This window comes from Amphiura filiformis, chromosome 8 (assembly GCF_039555335.1).
Source record: "Amphiura filiformis chromosome 8, Afil_fr2py, whole genome shotgun sequence".
NCBI lineage: Eukaryota > Metazoa > Echinodermata > Ophiuroidea > Amphilepidida > Amphiuridae > Amphiura > Amphiura filiformis.
Window position 1 is genome coordinate 64,701,514 of NC_092635.1, and position 12,926 is coordinate 64,714,439.

At 36.4% G+C, this 12,926-nt stretch overlaps 1 protein-coding gene across 1 annotated transcript in view; it reads left to right on the forward strand.

Annotated features, from left to right (window-relative positions):
• The window catches only part of LOC140159661 (hepatocyte growth factor-like protein), a 52,608-nt gene extending 40,107 nt beyond the window's left edge, over positions 1 to 12,501 (forward strand). Inside the window, exon 4 of the mRNA XM_072183156.1 lies at positions 12,218 to 12,501. Within this exon, the coding sequence (XP_072039257.1) occupies positions 12,218 to 12,501 (284 nt within the window). The remainder of the gene's footprint in view (positions 1 to 12,217) is intronic.
• The last annotated feature ends 425 nt before the right edge of the window (positions 12,502 to 12,926 follow it).

A 12,926-nucleotide genomic window follows, 5' to 3' on the forward strand; every position in this document is an offset into this window, starting at 1 on the left:
CGCATCTTTTGTAATGAAGATATCGAAAGCAAGCGTCGCCAAAATGCCTACATGTGATCTTTCCAAAGCAAACCCTTTGACAGAAATAAACCACAACACAAATTTTGTAATCGCTCATCACAACATACAGAGTTTACATCGACACATAGATGATCTCAAAAGAACCCAGAAATAAGAAAGGCCCATGTGATCTGTTTGTCTGAAACATGGCTTACCGGCGACAGTAACCTCGACTCTGTTTCAATTGAAGGATACACATTGGAAGTAGTTAACTCTGGAAATGGTAGAGGTGTCGCTATGTATATTCAGAACGGCATCCGTTATACAGTAGTACCACTTTTCAGTAATGAATGTGATATACTTGCCATAAGAACAAGTGGAAAAACAAACTTGCTGGTTGCGACAATATACAAGCCTATGGCAACAAGTACAAGCACGTTTAGCACAGAAATGAACAATATCACAGCCCAAATGGAAGTACTAGATACAGATTACAAAGTACTAGTCGCAGATTTCAATCGCAACTTGTTCAAAGAAACCATTTTACCCGCTTTCAGACAATACCATCAGGTCATCTCCAATTCTACCACCGCTAAAGGAACTCTGCTAGATCACATTTATGTCAAGCCCAAGCCCAAGCAATACCAAGCATCTGTAATGACAACATATTACAGCTACCATCAGCCAACATTTATTGCCATAACGTATTAGCAATTCTTTTCAGTTAAACCATTTAGATTTACAAACAAAGCGATTCCCTTGTACTGAAACAAAACAATAAAGGTAAAAATAATGTTTGATTATAGGCAAAAGCAAGTTTAAGAGCAGGATAACTGTTAACTTATGTCAAAATTAATATAAACCATGCACTTAGTAATGTCTTGCATGAGAATCTAAATTTATATCTTTTTAAAAATAATTGAGCTCAGTGAAACATCTTTGTGTTAATCCAAGTATTTTGTTATCGCAATAATTGTGACATAGCAGATGTTAATTAATATCTATATAACATTGTTTAATTGTACAATGATCTGTGAATGTTTCATGAATCGGATTATTTAAATATTGTGTTTTTCCTGCATATTTTATACTCGTCTTCAACAGTTTCAATAAAAAAAAAAAAAAAAATAACATACATTAATCATGTCAATCAATTACCGATTTTCATCATACTATAACTTATATAATATAACGAACATCGTCATTCCATTGAACTATTTTTTCAACATGTTCATATTCAAAGTGTAAAAATGCATTTTCATAGTTCAGAGAATTGGTACACGTAGATGCCTCTATCTTAGTATTACTTTTTAGAAAATGCAGCGTACAATAAAGATTATAAGCCTGCGTATTTCTTTGACATATAATCCTCGATAATTATGTTGTAATTCTATTTATGCTTTCACATTGTCCAGCCTATTATACATGACATCATTATATCAAATAATATTGAATAGTCGCTTTTTATTCACTTTTTGTCAATTATATATATACCTTAACTTTGTGCAATATCAATAAAATATTCTGTGTATTTTTTAATAATGTATTAATGTCACTCTGTATAGCCTACTTAAAATAATTTGTCATGAATCATAATAAATTATTTGCAATTATTGTATATACTATATGCTAACCAATAATTATAATTGAGTCTTAGTTAAGACTCGTATGCCCAGGTTAGGGCAATTTGTGCGTAAGTTAGAAATGGGGCACCTTTGTCTTCTCTGCAGACAAAGTACACTGTTCTGGACCCCTTTCTATCTACAACAAAAATTGCACTAGTCAGAAACGAGTCTTAGTCTCCTACTTTGTCTTCTCTTGATTTGACAAAGTACAGTCGTCTTGGTCCTGGGCACTGAGGGACGAATCCGCAAATCTCTTGCTGCTTCAAATTGTTTAGGAATATCATCATTTGCATAGCTGAACCACGTGGCTTCAGCAGAGTTGTGTTCGACAAAACACGAACATCTATGCCCGTGACCCTACTTATCTCCTTTCCTTGCCCACAAACACATATTTGGTAACCAACATGCCCCTTCTGCCACAAATAACATGGCAAAGTGATGCCACGTGCACACATACATTGACATTAGCCAATGTATATGGGGTTTTCATATATTTTGGGGTCAAAGGTCATTAAAAGCTATTAAAGGTTCACAACACGGCTGTGTTCGTGGGTTAGACCACAGCTAATTCTTCTTCTTTCTTCTTTCTTTCTGTCAACCATTACATTTGCTCTAGCACTCAAACGCTTACATCGATTTTGACCTAACTTGGTCACAATGATCATTGACCGTGCCCCTACATGTCACATGAAACTTGTGGGGTCAAAGGTCATGCAGGAGTCAGGGGTCAAAAACGTGATTTCAACTAAAATGCATCTTCTCCCACAACTTACGTTGGACAGTGACCCCACTTGCACACATGCATTGTTATTACCCAGTGTCTATGTGGTGTACACAGATTTGGGGTCAAAGGTCATTAAGGGGTCACTTCCGGTATAAAACGAAAAACCTTCACACATTTTTATTAGCTAAGTAAAACATAGCACAGTAACGGTATGTTCACATATGATCTGCAGTCACCCAATGTATATGTGGTATTTTTTTTATTTGGGGTCAAAGCTCATTAAGGGGTCACTTCCGGTATAAAAAGAAATACCTTTAAAATGCATCTTCTTCCACAAATTATGTGGGACAGAGACACCACTTGCACACATGCATTGTTGTCACCCAGAGTATATGGGGTGTACACAGATTTGGGGTCAAAGGTCATTAAGGGGTCACTTCCGGTATATGACGAAATAACTTCAAAATGTTCTATGAGCTAAGTAAAACATGGGACAGTAACGGTATGTTGACACATGATCTGCAGTCACCCAATGTATGTGTGGTATTTTTTTATTTTGGGTCAAATCTCATTAAGGGGTCACTTCCGGTATAAAATGAAATACCTTTAAAATGCATCTTCTTCCACAGATTATGTAGGACAGTGACGCCACTTGCACACATGCATTGCTATTACCCAGTGTCTATGGGGTGTACACATATTTGGGGTCAAAGTTCATTTAGGGGTTACTTCCGGTATAAAACGAAAAACCTTCAAAAATTTTTATTTGCTAAGAAAAACATAGGACAGTAACGGTATGTTCACACATGAATTGTGGTTACCCAATTCATATGTGGTATTTTTTATTTGGGGTCAAATGTCATTAAGGGGTCACTTCCGGTCTGAGCCGAAAAACCTTCAAAATGCCCCTTCTGCCACAAATAACATGGCAAAGTGATGCCACGTGCACACATACATTGACATTAGCCAATGTCTATGGGGTTTTCATATATTTTGGGGTCAAAGGTCATTAAGGGGTAACAACACGGCTGTGTTCGTGGTCTTGGACCACAGCTAAGTCTAGTATATACATTTTATTTACATATTTACGTAGCCTTGAATAATTAAAGTATATTAAAATGTTTATTGATCATTGTGTACGCCTCTGAACATTACAGTCACGCGTGATTTGAGCAAGTTTTAAAAATAAACGACTGATAAAGTTTTGTTTCATTATTTATTGTCATGAATCAAGAATGGCAACTTAAAACATCCATTTTTCGTTTTATTCGTTTTATGGTGCACTTCATAACCTGACTTTCCAAGCTTGGAGCTGCTTGGCTACATTCATAAAAAGAAAAGAAATCTACCAAAAAAACGTTGACAACGTAAAGAAATCAGCAAGTTTAAAAAAACCCACCTCGGCTCACTTTTTGAAACTTGTTCCCATTTGAACACCAACAGCAAATCAGTGTTTTTATTTTATTTCAACAGAATACAGCGTTTCCAACAAGATTACAAACAAGCCTACTTGTTATTCGTTTAATTCAATCATTAATCATGATATTATAAAACAAAACACAAAACGATATTGGCATATCATGCAAGAACAAGATAATAACCGTTCAGGTCGTTCCAGAAAGCTTACAAATTAATATCGCATCTGCACATTAAAGATACATAACACTTCTGGAAATGTTTTAAATTGATGTAAATATGATAAAGTTTAAATCAGTACCTTTTACAAATGGGACCAAGTTTCAAAAAGTGAGCCGAGGTGGTTTTTTTTAAACTTGCTGATTTCTTTACGTTGTCAACGTTTTTTTGGTAGATTACAATTATTACACAAGTACACTCAATCATTTACAGGTTTATGAAGTAATACATGTACCAGGTATGCATAGCAGCCCAGCAAACACAAAAACGTTTTTAAAACGTTTTAAATAAGTTATATTTTGGGTTTTGGTTTAGGTAAAAACGTTTTAATAACATTAAAATGTCGGGTTATATAAAGGTCATGAAATCGTTTTAAAAGCGTTTTGTATGAAAATACACTACAATAATATTTTTAAAATGTTTTCGAAATGTCATTGTAAACTATTTTTGCAAACATTTTTGGCCAAATATTTTGTCAACACTTAAATAACATTATGTTAAAATATTTGCAACCAGCAAACACAGAAACGTTCTTAAAATGTTTTTTACAAAACGTTTTAATAACATTTAAATGTCGGGTTATATAAAGGTCGTGAAAACATTTTAAAAACGTTATTGTAAATATTTTGGGCAAACATTTTTTGCAAAATATTTTTCCAACCCCCAAATAACATTCTGTTTAGAATGATTTGTACCAAGTTTTCAAAAATGTTTTTGGAATGTTATTAAAACGTTTTTATACCCTTTATATAACCCGACATTTAAATGTTTTCTGTAAAACATTTGTGTTTGCTGTGCAGTATATTACCAACAAATGTTATTTAATGTTATGAAAACGTTTTATACCATTAATGTACCCTTTATATAACCCGACATTTAAACGTTTTCTGACAACCTTTTATAACCTTTTGCGAATGATGTCGAAAACGTTTTGTGTTTGCTGGGAGTGCATGAGTGTGCTACCGTAATGCCGGACCGACAATGTGAATCAATGTGTTCAACAAATGAAGACGCTTCATGGGTACAATTATCACCTTTGAGACAGTAACATCAGATTTTTAGTTGTCGATTACAATCTGCAATGATTCAACATATAAATAAAATAGTTCAAAGTATACTTACCAACGAAAATATTGGCTATTTCTTCGCCAAACTGCTACTGACAACTCCACCGCCATTGCTGCAACGCCTATTCGCCTAATGAATAATCACAATTTTTTTTGTGGCTCTCAGCGTGAAAATCCGGCTTTCTGATTGGCTGTACGAACTGTGGATTCACTCCAAAGAGTGATTGTAATTTCACTCTGAAATTGAGCGGTAATTTTGGATCACTCTGTAAGGAGTGAATCTAGATTGACCGAGTAGAAGCTTTTTTTCACTCTAAAAGAACGACTAACCGCTCGCATAGAGTGAGAATGAAATCACTCCAAGTTCCGAGTGAAATTTTCACTCTTTAACATTTAGAGAGTATATTATCGATTTTAGATCATCAACATTAGTTAGAACTTAAAGCCATAATGTGTGATTTGCATAAAGAATAGATTCCTATTTCAATGTTAGTTTTCACTGATCACATTGCCTCTTTAAATTTCTAGCCAAACAAATGAGGTAAAACAAAGAAAAGTGAACTCTGAATAAAAAAAACTTACATTTTGCTGTAATTAAAGGACTTCAGGCTTAAGTCTTTCACATGGTATTTTAGTACACCACTGCACTGGGCACTACAATCATGCAAAAAGTACAAATTCAAGAAAAATTGAGGGCATCTGCTGTGGAGCAAATCACACATTATGGCTTTAAACATTACTAGAATTAGATGGGAATAGATTAAATAATGAAGTCATGTTCTCTCTGTGGCCCCACTTCCACAGCTTATATCTAGAATCATAATCACTTTTACCGGGTGTCCCAAAAAACGGTTACATGTAGATTTTTGAAAACAATGTAAGGTAATGTTAACAAATATCCCGGGGGGGCCACTGGTCATTGACAAGGGGGTATCATGCGTGGCCATGGAGTTTCAAAAAGCACCCTAAACAAGTATGTGCAACGACTGAAAATACACCCCTAAACAAGTATAACAAGTGTAATATCCTACCCTAAACAAGTATTGGCGTTTTTTAACCCCTTAGCAAGTAAAACATATATTTTCGACACCCTAAGCAAGTAATAGGCCTAGTACTTGAAGCCGGGACTTGAAACTCCATTTTCATTGATTTCTTTAATAGTAACTCAGAATGGCTCTGCTACCAGGGCAGAATATGAGCTATTTTAAAATTATAAAATAAACGTTACATTATTTTAAGCTGATTTATAGTATCAGAGAGCCTAAGAGGGAATTAAATGAAAAGAAAATTTACAAAACCCCGGTACAAAACTCTAACTAAGAAAAAACAACAATGAAGAAAAGACAATAGAGAAAAAGAAGTCAAGAAATGTTTTTATATCATTTTTGTAGGCCCTATTAAAGTTTCGACAATTTATTCTCGATCCTCCAAATATTATTATAGACCTACAAATCATGTTTCAAAGTGAGACAAAAATCATAAAATAGTGGTCAGATTTTTTTTTTATGACCTAGGCTTTTAATTGCGAAAAGATGAAAAGTGCATAATATTAATAATTTATTTTAAAAGCTTAAAATGACAACAATTAAGGCCTACTTCTGGAAGGAATCGGATGAATGATAGTGGTATTATTTCATAAGTTGAATAAAGTATTAGGATGAAAATAAGTCGGTAAATAGCAACTGAGATGCATGGTGCTCAATCAGTTCAGCCAAGACTTGCAGGATTCGTGTATGACTGCCGAATTTGATACCAATCCAAAAACGTATTTTAATTCTGCACCATATCCATCTTTAATATTCATTTGATGTTTTCACAATTTATTCAAAAGTTTAAAATTTGTTTTTTTTATATAAAATCAAGATCACTTATTGTGACAAAATTCTGACAAAAATATGATGCTTTTGACGATAATAACATGCACATTTTTATTTATTTATTTTGTGGATAATAGGTCACAGGTCAAGTCAATCAATCCTCTACCGTAGATATTTGTGGTTAAATAATTGTATACAACATAAAAATTAGCTTGAAAATCTTATTTTTATCAAGATAGAAAATTCAAATAATAGTAAAAATATTTTTAAATGAAATATGAGAAACTTTGGACTTTATAAAGGAGAATTGAAACTCTTAAAATCAGAGTATACACGTGCTGTGCATGTACAATGTACATTGTACATGTACTGCATGTGTACATCACCATTGAATGTTGTAGAGTTGTGTAGCATTGAATGGGTTAATGGAAAAATATTAACAGGGCCAGCTGGGCGAAGTCGGCAATCTTTATGGACTTAAAGAAGAGACTAAACAGAGAACTACACAGTCAAGTCTAGGGATAAACATGAAGGACATGAAACTTATGAAGGACTGGAGTCTGGACGGACCCTAAATACGTAACTCTGTTGTGAAAAAGATACCCTTTTTCTCAAATTTCTATGTTTTTGACACCCTATTCACGATACGTACGTACAGTGCCTGATCGTGAAAAAAGACCCTTTTACGTGATTTTTGGCCACGCATGATACCCCTTGTCAATGACCAGTGGCCCCCCCGGGACAAATATAAATATCCTTTTCATGACATAATCTATGTACCCTCTACTAATACCCCTGTGAATGTCAAGTTCACAACCTACGTACTTAGTCCGCATTCCACACCCAGGCATTCCTGAGCAAGCTCTTTACGGGACCATGGTGACATAATGCAAAACAAGGTTCATTATACCACCGTGCATTTGGCGGGGCACTTGAGTAGGCCGGCCATATCATGGCAGATACAGTATTTTATTCTGATAAACAAAGAATAAAACTTGTACGGTTTTATTTCAAGAGTTCCGTCAGAAACGTAAAAACAAACAACAGCGATTTCAAGTCAACAAAATCCAAGCAAGGCCTAAATGCAAAAGATCGTTATTCATTTCACTATGTTGATGACAGGAGATACAGCGTGCAGAACTGCTTTCACCAAAAACGTGTTCTTCTCTAATGACCATTTTCCTTTATTTGTTACCACCAAGGGCGAGTTTCCCGACAGGAGTCTTATTAAGCCGTAGTCTTAAGGTGGCCTTGAGGCTACTAAGCCTAGCCCGCTCTCGAAGCCCGAGTCTTAACTCTAGCCGGATTTCTTCAACGCAAATTCAACCCAGTCTTAGTGGCCTTGTAGGCTTAACGCTTGACAACCTCGTCCCTTTCAACCAGCGACTTAATTGTATAGGCTGTTGGAGGTAGATGTACATAAGCTGTGGTCCTCACGGTTTACCGTACTAACAAGGTTGCCGTCTCATTATCGCAATGTTCCCGGCGCAAAGACTAGCCTGGACCCGCGGTCTTATTTTGGGCTTATACCTTACACAACTTGATGCAAGAATATTGTGTCTGTTTTTGTGTCTTTTATGTATTATTTTATTTCTACTTGACTTTTATGAGTCCAACTTGTATGAATGATACGTCTATGCTTTATACTCGTGATTCTTTCTTTGCATCCCAAAAGGGTAACACTGTAAGCCTAATGGAAAGGAATCTGTGATTCCCCTAAAAAGGAAAGCAACCAACGTGCTATATACTGCTGATATCAGTAGTCTTCTCAGATCTCACATGAAGTTATCTGTTGGTACAATATTTATAATTATTTAAGTAGAAGATATAGCAATATTATATGCATCTTATCCGTAAATTCAGTTTTAATACTGCATGCATTATTGTTTCGTGTCAAATATATCTAGTACTATATCTTTACCAATTTTGTCCTTTTTGTCTCGCCTGAATGTTCAGGGAGAGACTTAGTAATCACTATGGTGTGGGGGTGTCCGTGTGTGGGGGTGTGCGTGTGTGTGTTCGGAAAAAGCTTGTGAACGCGTTATCTTGAGAACCGTAAGAGCTATGATGATGAAACTTTATAGGGGGTAGCATGACCAAAGAGTGTCGACCTGATTAGATTTTGAGCGCAAAATATGGTAATTAAGTACCTAATTTGCATAATTTATGCGTAATAAGCAAAATACCTTGTGAACAGATTATCTGGAGATCCGTATGGGGTACAGTGACGTAACTTGGTGGGGAGTAGCGTGGCCAGATGTTCTCGACCTGATTAGATTTTCAGCGCAAAATATGCTAATTAAGTACCTAATTTGCATAATTTATGCGTATTTGATGCGTATCAAGCAAAAAACCCCTTGTGAACAGCTTATCTGGAGATCCGTATGGGGTACAGTGACGTTACTTGGTGGGGAGTAGCGTGGCCAGATGTTCTCGACCTGATTAGATTTTCAGCGCAAAATATGCTAATTAAGTACCTAATTTGCATAATTTATGCCTATTTGATGCGTATCAAGCAAAAACCCTTGTGAACAGCTTATCTGGAGATCCGTATGGTGTACAGTGACGTAACTTGGTGAGGAGTAGCGGGGCCAGAGGTTCTCGATCTGATTAGATTTTGAGCGTAAAATATGGTAATTAAGTACCTAATTTGCATAATATATGCGTAATAAGCAAAATACCTTGTGAACAGATTATCTGGAGATCCGTATGGGGTACAGTGACGTAACTTGGTGGGGAGTTGCGTGGTCAGAGGTACTCGACCTGATTAGATTTTCATGAGGTCAAAGGTCACATACAAGGTCAAAAGTCAACTGAGGTCACCAAATCTTTTAATAATTAATTTTCAACTGTGCATCACATATCCCAATAACAGCTTGATCGGTCATGTAATTAAGGAAATATGACGACTTAAAGATAGTCGCTTTCTTTGTAAAGTATAGCAAAGTAGCACTTTCAATGAGTGATAACTCGTAAAGGAAGCATCTTTCTGTTTTGATTTATTACTTTGATGAAATAGTTCTTTGGTTTTGCCAAATTTTTGAAAGGTCATTACGGGGTCATCCGAGGTCACTCAGGGGTCATCTGAGGTCAAGTTATTAAAAACTCGTATGGGCATGAAACTTAATGGGTACAGTCAACATTTCAAGGCAAATTTTTGGAAGGTCATTTTGGGGTCACCAGGGTCATCTGAGGTTAAATTAGTAAAACTGTTGTATGGACATGAAACTTGGTGGGTACAGTCAACATTTAAAGCCAAATTTTGGAAGGTCATTTCGGGGTCATCTGAGGTCAAATTAGTAAAAACTGTTGGATGGACATGAAACTTGGTGGGTACAGTCAACATTTAAAGCCAAATTTTTGGAAGGTCATTTCGGGGTCACCAGGGGTCATCTGAGGTCAAATTAGTAAGAACTGTCGTATGGTCATGAAACTTGGTGGGTACAGTTACCATCGGCCAGATAATCGTGCCCAGCCGATAACCGCCAAATTCATTTACCTCTCTACCAACAGTTATCGCAAAAGCAGGCGGTCACAAAAGCAGGCGAGACTCGTGGTTCGAGAACCGCCTTGTCTATTGTATTAAATTGATGTCCAATCTGGTATAATATAGGCACTCCAAAATAATATTGTAATAGGCCTACTTAATGAAAAGTACGAGTATCAAACTATTAAGGCTTGGATAGGGACAGGTGGTATCATATAGGTCTTCATGATGATGATGATGATGATGATGATGATGATGATGATGATGATGATGATGATGATGATGATGATGATGATGATGATGATGATGATGATGATGATGATGATGATGATCATGATGATGATGATGATGATGATGATCATGATGATCATGATGATCATGATGATCATGATCATGATGATGATGATCATGATCATGATCATGATCATGATGATGATGAAAGAATTTTGTTTAAATTATATTCGTTGTTAAAAAACCATCATTCAAAATGAGTAGGTCTTATGATAGCAACAGTTACTTAAAAAAATTCAACTCACTCAAATGAACACTAAAATAAAATGCTGAAATGTTCAACTAAATCGAACAATTACTTACCCACAGTGGCGTAACTAGACATTTTCATTTGGGGTGGGGAAAGCGGGGCAAACATAATAAATGAGGGGCAGGCATCGTTCATGCTGTTTGGGTTTGTAAGGGGTGGAGTGGGTCTGAGGAGGTATGGGATCTGCTTGGAATGTGTCCCCGGAAGATTGGCGAGATTTCTTTTTGACATGGGGGGAGGTGGGGATAGAAAAAAAAATTATGGTACAAATGCCATATTTAAGGTATTAAAGCTGGTGACTTTGGCCTATAGGCCAATGGTACAAAGGTGGGATAAATGCAATTTATTTAACCTTAAAAATTGAGTTTCTAAGGTTAAAATGACCAAATAATGATGTTAATTAATAACTCTCAGAAGTAGGCCTAATTTACCTTTTTTCATGGGGGGGCAAGAGCTTCCCGCTCCCCTAGTTACGTGACTGCTTACTCATGTTAATTGAAAGACCGTCAAAAATATGAAAGATAAACTTTGCGTTACAATTTAAATAATTTGTAAATTGAAATAGACCAAGGCTTACGACCTAAGACCTGCTCTGAGGCAGGGCCAAGAAAAGTCGCTGTAAGCCTGGTCTAACAGGCTTGCGTAGACTACGGCTACAGAAGACTGGTTTCGAGAAATGCAAATTTTACTGAAGCCTGGGGCTAATCCTACAAGCCTGGCCCACGGGCTAACGAAGCCTCGAGGCTATGGTAGCCGTGCTTCGGGAAATACGTTTTCAGTTAAGCCTGGTCTTACGACCTCTTAAGCCTTGAGGCTATACAAGCCAATTGCTAAGCCACCCGTCGAGAAATTCGCCCTAAGAGTCCAGAAGATCTAAAACTGATTTATTTTCAGTGTGCAATATTTAATTTTTCAATATGTTCCTTTTGTGCAATAAGTTCAGTAATGAAAAATAAGAGAAACATAAAAAGAAAACATAAGAAAAAATCTGAAAACAAAGGTGTGTGTATATGTTCAACTTTTGTTGTGCAACATTTTGATGGTTAGTCACTTTTGGACACCCCTGTCATCTTGCGCTGCAGTTAGTTGCATTTAAGATATAGAAACTTAGCAAATAAGAAGGATTGATAAATAATAATAAATAATAAAAATGACATTGTTTTGTTGTACCATCACAAAATGCGGTCCATTTTCTACATGTACGATAACCTTTTTATGGGACACCTTGTATAATTCAGTTTAGTTCTTTTTATCATTAAAATTGCAATTTGACAGTTTGTATAATTATATTTACCCACCACTTCTTTTTTTGTGTCATCAGATTGCTACTTTGAACCACTTGGGCGTGATTACCGTGGTTCAATTCATCAAACCATAGATCTCAAGGAATGCCAATCATGGACAGCAAAAGATCCCCACAATCACACCCGTACACCAGAAAACTATCCGCACACTGGTCTTGGCGAACACAACTATTGTCGTAATCCAGATAATGAGCCTGGTGGGCCTTGGTGTTACACTACAGATCCGGAAACTCGATGGGCATACTGTCCTGTGCATGAGTGCAACAGCACCGGTAAGTCTGTATTGGGATATTCCAGTTGAAATCCATCTCTCATTCAGGTAACGCCCAGGGGGGCACTCCCATATATTGACATACGCCATGTGCCCATGAAATGACCCCGTTATTTTTGGCAAACCCTACACCCAATGGACCTGTTTTTTTCAGTAGCCTACACTCCCTGAATGACTCCCTTTTTTGAACAATTAGTCCTCAAAATTGAAATTTCGGCGCGCTTCACGCACATTTTGAATTAAATGAGTTTTGTCTATTTTGTACAGTAAAATTGGGTAAAAAGCTATTTTTGATTGTTAATGATACGAAATTTTGGGCGTTCCCATACAAAATCACCCCATTTTTGACATTGCCAACACCGAATGACCCCTTTTTTTCTGCAAATTTCTACACGGATAGACCCCTAGTTTCATACGCTGGTGGGCACAGGTACGTCACTTTCATATTCGAGTGC